General features: G+C 32.0%; 1 protein-coding gene across 1 annotated transcript; it reads right to left on the bottom strand.

Moving 5' to 3' along the window:
• Positions 1–10,536: 10,536 nt before the first annotated feature.
• On the bottom strand, positions 10,537–13,703 carry LOC106115569 (odorant receptor 67c). Its single transcript, XM_013308996.1, has 7 exons — positions 13,558–13,703; positions 12,287–12,555; positions 11,830–12,016; positions 11,546–11,645; positions 10,892–10,996; positions 10,671–10,826; positions 10,537–10,590 (listed from the first exon to the last, which is right to left on the bottom strand). Exons 1-7 carry the CDS (start codon positions 13,701–13,703, stop codon positions 10,537–10,539), a joined length of 1,017 nt encoding a protein of 338 aa, XP_013164450.1.
• Positions 13,704–20,049: the final 6,346 nt, after the last annotated feature.

The raw sequence follows: 20,049 nt of genomic DNA, 5'->3' as shown, positions 1-20,049 counted from the left end.
TCAAGTCTCAATAGTTATTTAAATCAAAATTATAACATAAATTCAATTAACTTCGATGAAACTAAAGCTTTTATTTAAATTAATTATCAGGGACAGGAATTGGGAATTTATTAAAAACAAAAGGTATAATTTGAGAGTATCGCGGCGTCTTCGGACGCGACGCGCGCTCAAGTTAGTACCGCTGAGGTTCGGAGTGATCGTAGTTCGCGGAGAGGAGAGGTTCAGACGCACGGTCGAGGAGAGCTAGTCGACGTGAGTGACGCTGGGCCGCTGCCTCCCGCCCGCCTAGCGCCGCGCCGCCGCCGCACCGCCGCTTCGCCGCTCCGTCGCACCGCGCCCGAGAGCAAAAAGGATGCAGCAAGCGACCCCCGGCCTCGCGAATATCGCCGCTCTGATCATCTCACCAGAGTTTCAAGTATCCTCCACTGTGCCGGCACTCGCTCGGAGAGGGAGGGCTCACCTGAGCTCGTTTCTAAAACGACTTAAATCGTCGCGTCGCAGTTGTTCGCATTTGAAGCTTAAACAACTAGTTTTAAAATAGATTTTGATATGTGGGTCACGGGATGAACACCTGACGTTCGGCGTCATATCTAAGAACATATGCCCCGCTTGGCTAGGTGTAGCAAATGCCATAACGAATACTTTGGCTGAACACGCGCCATATTATGCAACGTTACGGGGTTCTATTGTGCAGTTTGAAATTTTCTCCTCCTTCGAACGAGCTTTAATGGAATGCAACATTGTTATCGGAAAATATGCCAGCTTCGTTTACTTTTTTTAAAATTTGTAATAACTTTTTTTTACATGAGCTAAAAGTATTTTCAATAATATTGCTGTAAAAGCGTAAAGGTGAAATATTCAGGTATATTCTAGAGTCCAGTTAATTGGTCACTTTTTATCGCCAGAACTGTCATATACTATCGTATATGACTTCCAAATATTTATGCAAAGAGTATCGAAGTTCGATATTAAGATGCGATAATGATAACCTGAATATACTGACATTTTTTAAATCATAAAACAGTTCCCTCGAGTTGAGATAAATTTTGAAAGTTTATCTCAGTAAAATAATCCGCTCTATGATTATTTATTTTGCGCACTAAATACATCAACACTTGTGATGTCAGTTGAGTGCTTTTATTATAATCTGATGCCTCATTCATCAAGACTTTACCGGCCTCATGTAAAGGTCTTTGAACACTAAACAATTTGTCATGCATTTGCCAAGTATTCAGCTCTCTAAAATTACAAATCATCTAGCCCATTGCCAAATTACATATGAATATTTCCTTGTCAAAATTAAAATGATATTTCATTGAATAAGATTCACATAGTCATCGTGGTTACAAAGTAAGATTACTAATTTTGCGTTTTGTTTGCGTTAATTTTTTTTTATTATTTTCATGGCATGTACAATTCAACCCAGAATACTGGCTATCCATAAATTAATGTTTGTCTAAAGCCTCACTATTCGACAATAAATTAAATCGATTCAAGTTATTCGACTGTTTATATTGCGAACACTAATTACGTTATTTTATGAGCCAAATATATTTGGTTTGAACGCAGCGCTGTGTATAAAACGTTTTAAAGTGAAATATTTTAAAGTGCATCGGGCGGAAGTTGCCGCCGGAACGAACAGTGTGTAAACAGGCGACGACCTACGCTCAAACATTTTTTTTAACTTTTTCACATTTTTATTTCGTATATATATATTTTTAATATCTTTCACCTGCATCATAGTGCAGTTATGTTTACTAATGATTGTCATTTGATTTCCCACGACATGTCACAGGCAGATTTTTTTTTCACGAATAAAATATGTTTTACAAAATTTTCTATCATAATTCTGAGCCGTATTAATTCTTCATCGCTTGGTGAATTTAATTACCGATACTTGAAGAATATTTAAAAATTTTATTTCGTTCAATTGCTCATTATAATGGCAATAATAAGAAATTAAATCATATCACAACTATTTTCTAAACATTTTTTTAATGAGGTCCTTCTGTATAGAATTCGAGTGGTACTTGTAGAAGGCAAGCACTAATTTATTCGATTTAAAAAAAATAATATGCTTACTATAAAATAACTTAATATAATTTGGTTTATATACTCAATGGAGCATGTCATAACAATATTATACAGTGAAGTATGTTTTAATTTATTTTTATTTATTATCGTTTCGCATAATATAAAAATGCATTGTTTAAAAGATTGATGATGATGGATGGCAGACGGATATATTGAAAGTCAACAGATTACGCGTAACGGAAAAGTCAACTTGACTGTAAGGAAAGTATCATCTTCCATTTTAGACGAAAATAAGACGATGATAGATTGACTCCGTACTTCTACCAAATCATTTTATTAGTCGTAATTGTCCAATCGTTTTCCTTTAAGTATGACGGCACCGTGTGAAATACTTCAATACAACTCTATTAGCCGTTGTAATGTGAATTCACTACCGTTCTAGACATAATTGCCTCTTTAGAACAATCCCTCCAAACTCTCTTCGGAACTCCTCTTTACTAGTAACCATCCATTCCAATCATTACTTTATTGTTCGAACTAGATGTCGACAGATTCTGTCTGCGCAGGGTTAAAAAAAACTTAATTAGTAGCCTATGTGTTATACATGAGATTCGTTGAGTCGTTCTGAAGGTACTTACTACCAAACATTCATCCATCCATCCAAACATTCGTATTTATAATATTAAGATAAGATAAAATTTAGCATCCTTATAAATAGTACGAGATCAAAAATTTCTGTAATTTTCTACTCATAGAAACTTAACAAAAGTTAAAAAGCGATCGTAATGGTAAGTTCCAAGTGTAAAAAGCATTCGTCTCGCAAACTTTTCCTACAAAAAATAAGTTATATAAGTAGGATTCAATAGAAAGACTCAATAGTGTCGAAGCGGCAATTTTTCTTATCCATCCATTTTACTTACGTCCTCTCGGCGTCGATAAGTCTTTATCATATGAAATGGAAGATAAAGTTTTGCTTTCTCTACGTATTCACTCAAACGTTAAATATTATTCAATGTTGTGGTAAAAGGTAGAGATCAAAATATAATGTAGAGTAATATAGAAATAACTTCACTAGTTTTAATAATTTACCTTAATTAGGTTTTAAGTTGCCAGGTCTAATTAAACATAAAACTTAACTAATAACCTATGTATTCTTCCAGACTATGTTCTATGTGTGTGCCAAATTTCATCGAAATCCGTTCAGCCATTCTGGATATACCTTCAAACAAACATCCATCCATCCAAACATTCGCATTCATAATATTAATAAGATAAAGTGGAAATCTAATAATGGTCGAAAATGTGCAATATTTCAAAAGAGGTTAACTGTAAACAATTTAGTTAGCTACCTTGTTTGTAGCGTCGGGCAGCGGCTAAAGGAAATGAATTTACTGCGAACGCAAAAGCGGAAGTTGGTTAAACTTGTACAGGGCGTGTGTCCAGGTGGAGTCACACGAAAATGTTATAATGCACCAATTATTACCTTGCTTCATCATAATCAAGTAAAATGATTTTTAACATTTTACCTTTGACTTAAAGGTCAAGAAATTTAATAATCATCTTCTCTGTATCTAAAATTAATATGTATTACAAGAAAATACACATTTTTGTGTTTTAGAAACGACTATTTTTTTCATATATTTTCAGAATTATTACACAAACGAATAAATAATTCACTTGGAAATGTGTGACTAATCTTAATGATAGCGTAAAAGTTTTATTTCTTTAAGAAGAAGCGTAGTTTTGGCGTGAAAGTGTGAGGTAACAAGGTGAAATAAATGTTGAGTAAATTATAGTGTCTATCATAAAATTCATATAAACAAACATGATGAATTTCTCTCCGCTCAAAATGGCCGATGTTCGCGTGCGCAAAGAGCAACTTTAATTGACTTCCGCTTCCCGCCTAAATGCATTTCCCTTCGCTTAATGTCTAACATATTACAAATTAGCAAAATTGTTTGTAGCTACTAAAATATACTCTCCGCTCCTTTCTATTTCGTATAAGATTGCAAAACGAAATACAATAAGTAATTATTAATATGTCGAAAACACGACAATCTTACTAATCTTCGTAATATTATAAAAAGGAATGTTTGGATGGGTGGATTAAAGGATGGATGAATGTTTGTAGGTATCTCCAGAACGCCTGCATGGACCTGACTGAACTTTGAGAAATACGACATATGTAGAACATAGTCTGTAAGAACACATAGGTTACTTAGTTTTTCTATTCCGCGCAGACGGAGTCGCAGGCGACAGCTAGTATGAACTATTTTATACTAAAGCTTCGTGGCTTATTGAGTCACTAATATATTCGTCTCAGACAATATATCATCATATCGATATAGGGTAAAGTAGAAATACAAATAATTGTTTTGGCAACTAAGACGGCGAGAAATCACCTGTTAGATTTGATCAACTACACTCTGTTGAAAAATAGGTTAAGTCATAACAATTGATCTTAATTCAAATGATGTGATATCCAAAACATAAATAAGTGATCCTTACACTGATTTGGCAGACACGTACTAGCCTATTAAATTAAACACACCCAAACAATCACGTTTAATTAAACTAAAACATTATATTTTCTTCTCTTTTCGATTAGCTCTTTGAGGACATTTGCCGGAATAAAAAGAAGCCTAAGTATGTGCTATTTCAAATGGCATTCTATGGCATCGTACAGAGTAACAAGCATCGTCCTGTTTTAGAAAAAGAAAAATTATTTTCGTGCATGAACCTTAAACTTTTATTTATCGATTCAATAACTTTAAAATACTTATGAAGGAACTTTATTAGCAATAATTTTAATACATCTGTTACATATAAACTTTTTACAGTTAGAATTAAATTAAAATTCTTTATCTGTGTACCAATTTACTTTGCCCACAGACATAAGGGTTCTTCCAATATACAAGTAGTCCAATAAGATTCACATTAGCGTCACAGCGTGTTTGCGGTTAGCGCTAGAGATGTTACAAATATCTATGTCGCAACTATAACTTTAGATTTATCCAATAATTTGAACTATGTAGACATAGAACATAATGGATTTGCAATATATACTAATATTATTAATACATATGCAATAATAACAGTTGAAAATTATTTTCTAATAATATACTGGTAGCAAAATTGCAAGAACCGATTTTAATAAATATTAAAACCGGTAATAAAATTAACTAGCGGTCGCCCGCGATTCCGTAAGCGCGAAATTAAAAAAGACTTAGTTTGTAGCTTTTGTTTTTCGAGATTATGTTCTAGATCTATGCTAAATTTTGTCCAGATCCGATCAGCCGTTTTGGAGATACTTTCAAACAAACATCCGTCCATTCATCCTTCTATCCATCCATCCCTCAATGTAAACATTCGCATTTATAATATTAGTAAGATTATAATTGTGAGGTTCTAAAAACCACAACCTTCAATGTAATAAAACTTGATTCCTAGATTTACTTACGATATCAAGTTATTAATTTATTTTTTATTGCTTCCCACAAATTGAAACTTAACACTCAACTACTGTTAAGGGGAAAAGGAAAAGCATAATGTTTAAAGAATGACATAAAAAACTTTCAAAGAGAATTTATATTTTATAAATATAAATTTATGTTTTAAATACTCAAATATGTAACAGCAGTGTTCTATGAACCACGTAGTACATGAGTCGACCAAATAAAATCAAACAGAACGTCAAACGAATTACGATTTGTTTCCGCTTATCCACCGCCGACGTGAAAATCGTTTTTCACTCCTTTTGTATTTTGTATGCATGTTACGGCTTGAATATTTAATAAACATACTAGAAATTTCAAAAATAAAATTGACTCGCTTGTTGCACAGTTCACGGAATCAAAGTTTGTAACAATAAGCGAATACCACCAAATATATAATATATTTTAGTAATCTTTAGTAATGTGTGTTTCGAACATTGAATCTTCTATATATGAATTAAAGCTCTTTTCTTGTATTGTCTTTTATATTTTTCGTTGCGATAAGATCTTAACTAAAATTACGAAGATATTAATTATATGATTCGCATGAGAACAAATTTAAGATGCAGGAGAGTAGGCTGCGATGGTATGGTCATGTAAGGAGGATGCCGCCAGAGTACGTCGGTAATTTAGCACTACAGCTTTCCCTCCCTGGTCGCAGATCCAGAGGCAGACCCAAAACGAGATGGAAAGATGTAGTAATAAAAGACATGAGTGAGTGCCAAGTTTCAGAAGAAGATGTCATGGACAGAGCGAAGTGAAGGAAACGGATTGCGAAAGCTGACCCACCTCCCTAGCTTGCATCCCACCACCTTGTGGGACTAGAACAAATTTGGTGTGACTGTGTGGCCGGAACAAGTAATTAAAAGGATTATAACGTTCATAAATTTTAAACTAAACTTGTAACTAATGCAATAATAGCAATTTCACGTCGCTGTTGTAAATCCTAGGATTACCTGCACACAGATGTTTCCATTACAATAAAGTTTTGAAGAAATTAAATTCGATATTTATACCGTACTAGCTGTGGCCGCGATTCCGTCTGTACGGAACTAAATAAAGTAATTACTAGCCTATCTGTTCTTTCAGACTATGTTCTACATCTATACTAAAATTCAGCAGTTCTGGAGATAACTTAAAACAAACATCCATCCATCGATCATTCCACCCATCCAGCCAAACATTCGCATTTATAATATTAGTAAGATCGTAAGAAGTAAGATTAGAAAATTATCATTAAAACAGTCAAAATTTCTTTGTGCTATTATTTTTTTCTATTAAATTAAACAAATATATTTTTTCAAAAAAAGCACATAAAAAATTAATAAAAAATTGGTTAAAAAAATTAAAATGATTATGTTGAAAATATGATTGATAGCGGTAGGAGGCCCGAATACACAACTAATTAACTACAGCGTCAAAGTAGCTGGGGTGTTTTACCAAAAAAATATAATTAAAGGTAACAAGCAACTTATTTAAGCAAATTTATATAAAATATTCTTTCGAATGTCGCTTTTTATTAAATTTTTATTTCTTAGGAAATTATTTTTTAATAGGTAGGAGAGTAGTAGGACAGGTAATTAAGAAAACACTGGTCCTTAAAACATCAGAGTTCTTGAGCAAGGTAAAGAAATGGACCACCTTGACTTGAACATACGAAATATTTCTATTTGTGGTGTGGATGTAAGTTGTATTTAACTCGGACGTCCGCTGTCTCAACGTAGGACTTTAAGCTAACTTCCGCTTGTCGTCCATTTCCTTTAGTACCATCTCGATGTTACAAACTAGTAAATAAAATGTTTACAGTCCAACGTGAAATAAAATAATTTCTGGAATTGTTTAAAACCATTTCCATTGAACTTTATTAAGCCATTGATTCTTTTTTAGCACTACATTTGGAAGATAAAAATCTATCAATATACACAGTACTGGTGACGAATTCGAAACAAGATCCATTTCTGTATATTGTTAATGTAATAAACGTCTTGTTATTGTTTTAATAAACTAACTGTCGCCCACGACCCCGTCCGCACGGAATTAAATACTTCTTCCAGAATATGATCTAAATCTATTCTAAATTTCAGCGAGATCCATGCAACTGTTTCTCCAATACCTTTTAACATCTATCCATCTATCCAAACATTTGCACTTATTATATTAGTAATGTAAGTAAAATGCTTTGTTTTTTTTAATTTAAAGAATTAGGGAGAGTCTGTAACTTAAAGGAAAAGACAATCATTATCTGATTAATGAACTCGTTACCGTTAAGTTGCAGTGAGAGATGACATCATGAAATATCCGTACCTCCTTTTATGAATACATTAATCTGAGGGCCCTTCCGCTGGTTCATTACGGATGACTGAACTGACAAATATTGTGCAGATTTCGTATTTACAGGTACTTTATTATTACCTCTTGAATTATTTTATTATCATTTTATTACAGACGTTCTTAAATGTCCTAATATTAGGGAAATGGTTTTAAATGATTTTTGTTGTAAAGTACTATTTATTTTTTTAAATAACAATGAGGTTTTAACTTATCATTGTCCAATAAGCTTAAATTGAAATTAAGACGCTAATGGACGCATCTAAGAAACCATTGTATGGTCTCGCACATAAGTTTACAATATTAATGTTCGCTAAGTAGATATTAGTCTTGCTTCCGTCTCCATGTTAAGTGTATTTCCTTAGTTTATTATAGCTGTTTTGATGTATTATAATAAAAAATCTTTACTGTATCTATTGTTAGGAAGAACATTTGACACTGAGTCGGTGTACAGGCGCAACACTGGCCTTACTAAAATATCGACGTTTATGTTCCCTCACTAATCATTCTGACACTTGACATTGTAATGAAAGCGCCATTCGCGCCAAAGGATTCTAACTAATAATGTCTAAAACTATGTAAAAGTATTGAATTACGCATAATTTATTTTTAAATTACGCATGGGTTATATTTATACAAAGTAAATTATGCAACATTTTTGTCATGTCTTTATGTAAATTTTATACAGAAATATTTTTGCATTTGTATACACACTGCAAAATTAAATTATAGAGAATATGAAGAGGATTATAGTTCGTTTCCGTTCAAGCCACATCGGTAGGTTTTTAATTTAATTTTTTCGGGTAAAATATTTCAACAAAAAATTATCTGTTTTTATTTTCATTTTACTTGATTTTTTTATTTTCCTGACATTTTCATTTCACACCAATTCTTTTAAATCGACAAAAAAAAACTTTTATCTTTTTTTGAAAAAAAGAAGACTTATTTTCAATTGTTAAACTTAATTTGTTTAATCCTGTATTCTTTTAAAAATAAATTTTAGGGAAAAAGATAAGGATCATATTCGATACGTGTTTCAGCAAATCTTGTCGATATCCGTATAGGATTTTAGAAATGCTCGTGATTTTGTAAGTATCAGTATCGGTGGCCAGTCAACGCAGCCGGCATGTATCACGGCACGTGCCTATCGTAACGAATTGAAAGCAGAGCGACGGTCAAACGTGATGGAAACCGTTCACCCTTAACCGATTATTCGACACTCGAAAATGATTGAACATAAGTTGATAACAACCAGGATTGAAGGAGAGTTGTGTCTAATGAAATTGCATAAGTATATATATATATATATCTTTATATATATAATTCTTGTGTGCGTGTGTATGTCACTGAACTTCTCTCAAACGACTGGACCGATTTTGATGAAATTTTTTGTGTGTGTTCAAGGGGATCTGGGAATGGTTTAGATTCACAATTTTCATCAAATATTAACTTCATATTAATTTATTCACATTAAAGACGTGTAGACAGGACAACGTATGTCGGGTCTGCTAGTAATACATATATATATATATATATATATATGTATTACTCCTGTTTTAAAGAGTAATATTGGCGACGAATGTTAGCTATATATAGGGCCATTATTTACTTAAATAGATTTTCATTGACATCATACACATAAAGTTATCTACATTCTAGGTACCGATATCATTCGAATTTAATATCTTTTTGTTCGAGTTGATAGACCAAACAACTAGTTACTTAAATCTTAAGATGTACAATTTTTGAATTCGATTACTTCTGTAGAAAGTTAGCGAATATAATCAATTTTTATGTCATATTTAAAAATAAAATAAAAGACAAGGTAAAGTTATCAAAGCTCCGTTTATATTGTGTTTATAAACAACCTAATTACATTAGATTACTAGCTCTAAACGTGCATACAGCGTGTTGGAATAGCAAATGACACGAGGAGTGACGCGCCGCATAATTTAAGTTTGGGCGACCTATCCGTCATTTGTCGGTTTGACACGTTTCGTAGTTCACAAACGCTTCGTTTGGTTAGTTACCAATTTCGATACAATACTTTACTAGTAAAAAATAATTTTATAAATTAATCTATCTGTTGTCCGCGTTTAAGTAACTGATATGTAGCATTTTTGTTCGTCCAGACTATATTATATATCTATGCCAAATTTCAGTGAGATTCATGCAGTGGTTCTGGAGAAACCTTCTTACAATCATCTGGAGTAAAATAAGAGTGATAAATATAACAAGAGTGCTAAACCGTGCAAGAAAGCATCTAGCTTTCAACAATAATATTAAGTACAAAAATATTAAATATAAAGTATATTATAATTAACATTGACATTTATATCCGTAAGTAACCTAACAGTAAGATAAATATGTCCTAACAGATTACCAAATGTTGCGATTGGAAATTTAAAGCTAAAAACAACTTAATTTTAATTTACTTTCCATTTAAAAAATAATAGTAGGAATAGGATGATGAATAATTTTATTTATCAATAATTACAATTAATTTGCGACCATAAACCATTTTAAAAGTTTCAAAATATTTAACCGTATGTGCATTGTTTAATCTTTTCAGTTAAAACACTTTTATTGCTATTATAATCATTCATTTTTAATTCGGTGTTAATGCAGTGCATAAAATTAATTCCCTCTTTCTGTGAGAAATATTTAATAATATAAAATTCTAAATATTAGCTTGTCTTAACATATTAAAAAAAGAATATGCTGATGCCATTTTCTGAAAATAGGAAATATAAATATTACTAAGTTTAATAATAATAGGAAGTAAATTTGAATTGAATATTTTATAAATCTTACATTAGAAAACGTCTGAACAGAGACATCTTCGAATCCCGGAGCATTAAGTTGTAATGGCCGTTGCGATCTTTGCATCATTAAAATAATATAGGGCCGTATAATATTTCCAATATTCCAAAAAGGTATATCCAAACAAGCCTCGCCAACAGATCGTAACTAAAAATATCATATTTAATCATTGTAAGCTTCATAAGGAAATAAAACATTTAAATATAAATTACCTTCATTCCCATTATTGTACTCAAATAACTGGGAATAAATACTTCAATTACTGTTCCACCGCACAATAACATTGTTATGCCATTTATTTCTCCATCTTTAAGTTTCTGTAATATTTTGTACAAATTAATACTGATTAATTGTAGATTGATGGAGTAGTAGTTTGCGTCCCTTAGGCCTTTTTTCCTTCCCACCCTTTTCTTATAAGGAAAGGATGATAAATGGAAGTGACCTTGAAGGGATGCATAGGGAGGGATAATATTTTATATCTGTGCATCCCCTCCTCCGTCGATTAAAGGTAGGAAACGAATATGCAATTGCATATGTCTATTGGAAACGGTCGCTTCGCTATTTCAGTGATTCCGGGTGGCCGCTCTCTCATTTGCCACTTTTTGATAAAAAAAAAAGAAATCCTGGTTGCGCAACATCCGAGAGTAGATAGGAGTTATAAATGGCGCCCAACTTTTTCACCTCACAAGAGACAAAAGAAAATATGGAGAACTGATCACCAACCTTTGTTAGTCGAAGAGGCATTTCAACAAGAAAAAGGAAAATTGTATATTAAAATACTGCAAATGCTTGCTTATATTATACTTAAGCTGATGATCAAATATTACACGAATACAAACATCATTACCAAATAAAGAAATAATAACCTCAGCACTGCAATATGCGGTCAAGCAGACGACGGGACCACCAGCTTTTTGTTCAAACATAAGTAATTTTTTGTATACTTTGGTGTAATTTTTTAAAAGCCTGAGAAGTTGTATAGAACATTTGTTAGAATTAGTTCAGAATAATATAATTATTACTTAAAGAAAAAGCGGGAAAGGGATAGTAATACCGCACCATATGAAAGTTTGTGGTGTCAGTCTACCCCTCAAGGTTATATGTTGTTATTACTTAAATAAAATTATTACTGCAATAAATGATCTTTGACCTGTACATAGAATGATGTTCTCGTATTATTATGCTCATCCTGTATTTGATTTGAGACTCGAATTGTTCAGTTTCATCCTTATTAGTAGGTATCTTAAGTCCTTCCATCAGATCTTCAATGTACCATATAATCAGATCCGCTTTAGTTGTTATTTGTCCCACCCAAAATATTTGTGTTTGGATCATAACTACAAAAATATGCCAAAAAATAATGTTTATCATTACCAAGTTTTATACCTTTGGTATTCAGTGATAAATATTCAACCCGAACAAAATGTTATAGAGAAAAAGAGTTGATTATTTGATTGTTCCGGCTAAACTCTATTGAGTTACTGTGAACTTAACTAACTGAACTGATCGCATTTTTTTATATAGGAACAGATTTTCTTATCATAGAGTATGTTCCTTTTACGCTAGAGAGTTTAAGTGTGAATTATAATAATATATTCAACGCTTACATATGTAGCTATAAGCGTACGCCAAAGAACAGAAGTTGGAGAATACAAATGCCACTTCGTAGTACGGTGTCTTGCCGAAGTCGATATCGTGGTACCAAAAGGGAAATAGAAGTGGTCGACTAGTCTCGTCCCCTGGCTCGTGCGTTACCACGTACCAGAGTAACCACAGTAGCGTGATGCAGACAACGCCGAGTCCAATGAAACTCGTAAACACGACAGATAGTATACACATTTTCCAAATCTTTAGTTGGTTTTCGAAAAATCTTGCTCTGTAAAATTTGAAATGTAAAACAGTAAATAAGTTCAATTAATATTCCACTTGTTTTTTGTATTAACATGCTCCTAATCATGTCTTGTGACAAGGAAAATGTGAGCTTCTTCGACTTATAATATACTGATGGGCTTAATTGCTGCCAGAAGATGCTTTGAAAGAAAAAGAAAGTCATGATTCAGAAACATCTGGGACTTCTACTACCAGAGTCGAATACATTTTTAATCTGGTACAGGACAGAGATGGGTTTGCTGAGTTAACTGACAACCTTCAGTAATGGAGTAGCATTAAAAAAAGAAGAATGGTCCTAAGATGACGCATAAGACCTTTATTTATTCGAAATTTGGAAACCTTTTTTGATTAGTATGGTACGATACTAAAGCGATTGAATAGTCGGAACGTTTCATAATATGTTATTAAAGAGATGTTTTTTTTTGTACGTTTTCTGGTTTTTTGTGGCAATAAATATTCTATTCTGTTCTGTTCTGTTCTGTTCTGTTCTGTTCTATTCTAAGAGTCAGTATAACACATTACAACATGAATAATAATTTTCAAAACACTATTTTCATTAATAAAATTGAGTTTGGGCACCTGTATTTTTTTCCATCCGTACATATGAATTTAAAATCTTTCCTCAGTGTGTCCAAAAAGACGTGGTATTGAGGTAAATTATTAATAGTACATAAGAGCATTAATAATTCATAAAGTAATATTATGAAGTAACAACCAGCTTCTGTTATTGTAGTTAAATCATTTATCACAAAGCCATGTGACGCGGTCACTCCCAGAGTAGACAAAGCAAGCAATGTAGTAACGGCAAGAAATATTAAAATAATATATCTGAAAAAGAATCGGAATAAAGTAGAGTAGTAAATTGTCTTTTAAATTAACATACAGTAGAAACTACAAGGGTTATATTGATATAGCTTATGGCGACCAAAGCTAACTAAACTGTTTTAAAAATAATATAATACAATAGATAAAGACTGCCGATATTTACCTCCATATTGGCTTAGGTTCGTTATCCAAAACTTGAAAGTATTTTAAAATGTAATAACACGTACAATGATATTTATATGGATCTACTAATCCTTCTGAACTGTTAAAGTTCTCTTTGTTATAAAATGCTTTAAACTTTTTCAGCATATTGTTTTTGAGATTCTGTTTTCAAAGGATTGATGAAAGTTAAGGAAAATGTTGGAACTTGGCTTAATATGATATTGTGATCCTATTACGTATTAAATGTCTATTGCTTTCAACAAGCTGGAGCAGACTGAAGTGGTTATCTTTAAAGTTTCCAGTTTTCTTACATTACTCTAGTATTTTAATTTCTATAATGTGACATTAAAATTCAATAAGTGATGAGGAAGTTGCCTCTTTGAATTTTACGGTAGGCTTGTCATTAGTTAGAGTCGACAAGGAGTCTATAATAGAATTTCAAGAGCCAAATTACAGCGCTGCGTGTTAAGCATCATCGCCTCGGGTTATATTATAAAAAGTAATCGCTGCTCCTACATATTTAATTTTTACGAAGTATTTATATTATAGTCCATAAGTAAAATTATCATCCACCTGAGCTTTTCCCTACGGAAGTTCGGCACAGAAGTCTTCATACGTCTTCCATACGTCTCTATCAAAATAAAAATAAATTTAGCTATATGCAGTAGGATATATGCCTAGAGCATCGGATTATATTTTGACTTAAAAAAATCTCGTTATTTTCCTTATTGATTTCTAAAACGCCATGTTAAATATAAAACATAAAATAACAAAGTTATGTTTCTTTTGTCACTGCAAAAATTAGACCGAATAAATAATGTTACTGTTTAAAACAGCAACAACAAACAGTTGTAAAACCGATTTTGCAGGACAACGAATAAAATATATTCTGCATAAAATTGCAAAAAGCCTTTAATTAATTAAGCGTATTAACGCGCTTCAAAACGAGATGATAAATGCAAAAACGGCAAAAATGAGCTGCTTGCCTTCCTGTTAATTAATTACCATCTGTTAAAGACTTTTTAATAAAAAAAATGTTGATACTTACATTCCTTAGTTGGTCTCGATTAGAATTAAAAAAAGGAACAAGCTTGTTGGAAGGGTAAGAGATAATTTCAATAGATAAACATTTACCACTACTTTTAAAATACACTAACTGCCTCACTCAGGGTTTCCATGGTAGACAATTCTGTAGCGTTTCACCCTAGTGACGTCGGCCAAAAAGTGTGGACAAAACCTTAATTTGCCCGTTTAATACATAATGTTAGTTAAGTAACACGACCGTACGATGAGTTATACAGTATTAGGCCGTAACCTAAAAGGTTACATTAATCAATAAAAATATATAATGTAATTAGTATGTTACGTTAAAAGCTTTTTGATGCGCACCTGACATTTTCACGGTCACTAAAAGCAATCTAGATAGTACTTGTAAATTTATTTCATATTGATAAAAGCTTTGACCAACACAAGTACAACGAGTATTCTGTTCAATTATTTAATTAAAATCTATACGATTAGCGAATATACTTCGATAAAATAAACGTATCGTATATATAAAATGGCACTTTTACGATGATACTCGCTACCGCCCGCACTCCGCGCGATATTAAAAAAACTTAATATTGTCTATGTGTTCTTCCAGACAGTTAACTACATCTGTGCCAAAATTCATCAAAATCCGTTCGAAATCGAAAATATTGTTTTAAAACATTATCAACTAATTAATCTATTTGTTGACTCATAGGATAATTATTTTTAATAGACTCTACTAAGAGTTACTATCTCACTCATGGTCCAGTATCATAACATGCAGAAGCCACGGCAAGTACTCTGTCAATTCAACTTAAGTTAACTTTTGCTGAGATCCAGGTTGTGACATCTGTGACATATCGGAACTCATTATTTTTTACACTTGAAGTTTCATATGACATGATATATATTAGATCAATAAAAGTACATAAAATGAATAAAGTTTTAAAGTAATCTTGTCTGCCTCATTAAGTTTGTTCCTAAGAACATTGTCGCCAAAATCTGAGTAATTTATTTAATTTTTTTTAAAATAAATATTAGCAGATTTTAGGAAATTTACTGATATTTATTGTACCATTCCAACTAAGCTCTAGGCTTGTGCTAGGACATGGTTTACGACAATAGTCGAATGGCGAGATTCGAACCCCCGACCTCATCATCGGAAATCCGTACCCTTAACCATTAGGCTATTGCTTCAGTTATGCTTTGAAGTATTGAAAAAATAAGTTAAGAAATTTAAATTAAGGAAATAAATGTTGTAGAATTGATTAGTGATTCTATGTAGATACCAATTAATATCGTAATACTTCAACGAGATTTGTTCGTTTATAGAATTATATAACCTTGTGTAAATATGATTCTGCTACATAGTAAACAAAATATAAAAGCAATAGGAAAGCTTGTTGAAACTTTTCAGAGGAAAAGGAAAATAAATCATAACTTTGTGGTTTCGTCTGAGGATTAATAACATCCACGGACGGCCACTCGAATCATATCGATAAGCAATTTGCTATAAAATTTATTGCTTTAATTTTGTTTTATATTTCTCTTAACATTGTGCGATACCATCAAATTATTTTCACTTATATCCACTTGTCTTTATAAAATTGAAAAATTACACAAATAATAAGCACCACAGAGTAATTTATTAAAGAGATTTCGAGATTAACAAATAATAATTAATTAGTAATTGTAGTGTACGCATAAACGAAGTGTTGTTTGTCTCGAGCGTACACGCCATGAGAACATGCCAGAGAGAGGGGACGTCAGTCGATGTCAGACCTTTGGGCCGGCAACATGTGTTGGTACGTGAACGAGCCAAATATAACTCAACGAATGCTACAGAAATTTTTTGACTTTTTTGAACTTTGAAGTTCTCTGTCAAATTCTGTTCATGGATTTTCCTCTTGCAGTTGATGAAATGATTTAAAACTTGGGTGATACACAGTGGAAAAAATCATAAAACTGTTGGTGGCACACATATTGCCACCACCAGAAAAAGGATTAAAGAATTCTTAACATAGTTATTTAGAGCTACTTTTAACATCTTATTCTACTAGAATCGGAGTTAACATTATTCATGCTAAACAGTGCAATTTACTAAAAGCGAGTCTGTCCTTACTCGGTGGAGATAACTCTACGCAAATTATACCCCACGCTTCAGATATCTATTTAAGGATGTTTTCTGTTACGTTTTTTGTTAAAAAAAATTAAATGCAACATGGCGGCTAATATCAAATCTCCATATTTCCATCGTCGAGTATGAACGCATGAAATTCAATTATAACGGATGGGAAAATTTAATTTCTCACCCATCGTGTTTCCCGGACAATTTATTTATTCATAGCTTCTGTTACGAGTAGATTTCTAATTGCTTTATTGGAAAATTACAGTCTCTTATGTGAAATGTATATTAGGTTATCGCAGACGCAGTTACACGGATTAAGTACGCCGCTTTATTTTTCACTAAGGTACAACACTAGTGATTTTTATATTTCAAAAAATCTTTATTTTCAGCAGAATAGAATTTTACATATGAACATAAGAAAAAAAAAGAACTTCAGAACTTCTTGAGAAAGAAGATTAATTAAAAAGACATAAGAGAACGAGGGGTATAAATGAAATAGGAAAATTAAAATGCTTACGAAAAGTAATCATTAGTAAGAATAATTACTTTGCAGAACGTACGTCACTCATTAAAGGACGACTCAAGTTGAGCAAGTAATGAGAATATGAACGACGTAATTTAAGCTCTCAACTTAAAGACAAGTCACGTATTCTGTACGGTAACTTGTGCTCAACGTGTATTTAACAAATTTAAAGCAGAAAAATAAGGGAAATTTTTAAGTAATCATATTCTAATCAATGTAGATATCATTATTAGGTCTTATATCTTAAAAGGCTTACCGATTTACAATAGTGAAGTGACATCATAGTAGTAATCTTCCTAAAACGTTATACATAGTACGGGTCAGTCAATTGGGTTTATTGAAAAGGAATATTACTATCTCTGAATAACCCAATCCGTTATTACAATGTGTTGTAACAGATTATGTTAAAGAAATAATATTCTAGTTCGTTATCATTTTGCAAAGTTCGTTGTAGTCATAGTTTGTTTATCAATTGTATAAAAATGCATGTGAGACGTGCATTCATTTACTCAGGTCCCGTGTGTTTTGTGCGGAGTTGTGTCACGTAATCACTCACACGGTAGTTGTTTGCGTTTACATATCTTTTTATTTACATAAGACTTAATACCAATTCTATGGATTTTTCTTTATATAACCTTAAGTGAGTAATTGTAATTATATAGTAGTTTATAATGATATCGGTGTTAATACTAAGGATAAAAGGAACTAACTCTGTGACTTTTGATAACTTACTCCGCTGGCGCATCGACCCAAAGTGGGTCTTGGGCTACTACTGACTGGGATACTTTTGATAAAGGTACAAAAATATATACTGCAATTTTGGTGGCCAATTTTGGCTGCACGTATTTTGAAAGGTATCACCGCGATCTTGAGTCCATCAATCTATAAAGTATCGTAGCTTTAAACACAAAAAGCACAACTTGTAAAATGGAACGCCACAAGCGATGGTCACTTCATAAACTCTAGGTGATAAACTTGTAATTTAAATTCATAGAAGTTCCGATCGCTCTCAAACTCAACATCTGTAACCTCGTTGACTGGACTCGTAAATAGTTGACCGAGTAAATTTTATATATTTTTTCATTTTCTTGATATCATACTAAAACTTTACAATGATTTTGTTACAGTTTAAAAAAATATATATTAGTCTAATCCATTTTGATATTCGAATATACTTTTTACATATATTTATATATTTAAAGAAAACTTGAATTACGTATGTTTTTTCTTATAGTTTTATTTATTTTACATGAACTTAATTGCTACGATTTCATCTCTATAAATATATATGTTATGCTTAATATATGCTTTAAGTACGTATCAGAATTAATGTGCTCTATAATAGGTTTGGTGCTTTGACTAGCGACATATTGGCTGTGGCAGGTTGATTGGTAGCGGTTTTGTTTATTGTAACATTGTTTATTCAAAACTTTATAACAACGTTATTTAGATTCTATTAAAAACAAGTGTAACAAAGTATTAAAAAAAGTACATAACTTTGTAAACTTATGTTTATTTTACTCTTAAGCGTTTTTCTCAAAAAAATAAACAAGCATTTAATTAGTAACAGTGCTTTAAATGTTTAGAAAATTTAATTTGGAAAACTTCTAGTAAGTTAGATTCTTCTTATTTACTATAAGGGGAATATTTTTGCTAATCCATCCGGAATTATCTATAAATAAATTCATTAGCGAGTAACATCACAAAAATAATTTCGCTCACCTTGTGTAGGAGGAAGTGCGGCTTAATGCTCTTGTTGAACTATTCCATTCATAATCCTATTAATAATCCAATACCGCGAACAATAGAAGCTTTTGTTTCAAACAATAAAATTATTTTATACAATCTTAATGAGAATTTTATCAACGAGCCAATCTTTTTCCTTTTTTAGTAAATATTTAGTATATATTTTTCTAGTATTTATTTTATCGGTACTAAATAACACAGTATTTTAACACTAATTTGATAATTGGATTTATTTATATTCGGAAAAAATCTAGTTGATTTAAGTTATTGTTAATTATATTGTGATGGCCGTAGAGTGTCTACGGTACGCTACGAGACTACAGTACTCCTACGAGCCGTAGCATAATATATCGTCTTCCTTTTTCGATATACAGAACATGATAATACTTAATAATTGATGTCACTGAACCGATTTGAAATATTCTTCCACTTTTGAGAAGCTACACTATCCCCGGGTAACATAAGCTATATGTTTTTAATTCTTAGTACATTATAAATACCTATATAGCGTTAAGAACAAAATTCGAAAATGTGGCAGTGTATTGACGCAACGCCTTACTAAAACTGTCGACTTTTATGTCCCCTCACTATCATTCTGACACTGGACTTTGTAACGAAAGAACGTCATGCGCGCAAAATGATTCTAACTAATCCTGTCAAAAAGTATAATAGTTAAATAAAAACCTATAAAAATCATTTAATTCCTATCAGTCGTGTAAATATCACTTACAATTAGTTACAACAGTGATATAAACAAATATCTGTACATATACTTGTATAATAGATTAATGACCGGTATTGGTGAACGGTAATAACACATGCCGGTGATCGATATCACCAATTAACTCGAGATCGCATTAATATGAATCAACGTCCAGACTTCAATACGTAAATAGTTTTGTGGTCCTATAAAAATAATTATTTTATCCTGATTTTTAAATCAAAATAATTTGCCCGCATTGAGTTAAATACGACAATATGATATATGTCATTTATTAATTATTTATATATCAGCGTGGTTGACTAAACACTAGTCCCCTAACTTAGGTTAGCTTCCGAGACTC

Source organism: Papilio xuthus, unplaced genomic scaffold (assembly GCF_000836235.2).
Source record: "Papilio xuthus unplaced genomic scaffold, Pxut_1.1 DF827777.1, whole genome shotgun sequence".
Taxonomy (NCBI): domain Eukaryota; kingdom Metazoa; phylum Arthropoda; class Insecta; order Lepidoptera; family Papilionidae; genus Papilio; species Papilio xuthus.
This window is presented reverse-complemented; position numbering and strand designations above follow the sequence as displayed.

Bases quoted from the DNA above. Each gene is read 5' to 3' on its own strand.
- LOC106115569 (XM_013308996.1), bottom strand. From the start codon at position 13,703: ATGCTGAAAAAGTTTAAAGCATTTTATAACAAAGAGAACTTTAACAGT. The intron at 12,556-13,557 runs GTAAATATCGGC...CAAATTTTACAG, and splicing joins GAACCTAAGCCAATATGGAG to AGCAAGATTTTTCGAAAACC. The intron at 10,997-11,545 runs GTTATTATTTCT...AAAATATTACAG, and splicing joins CCGCATATTGCAGTGCTGAG to AAACTTAAAGATGGAGAAAT.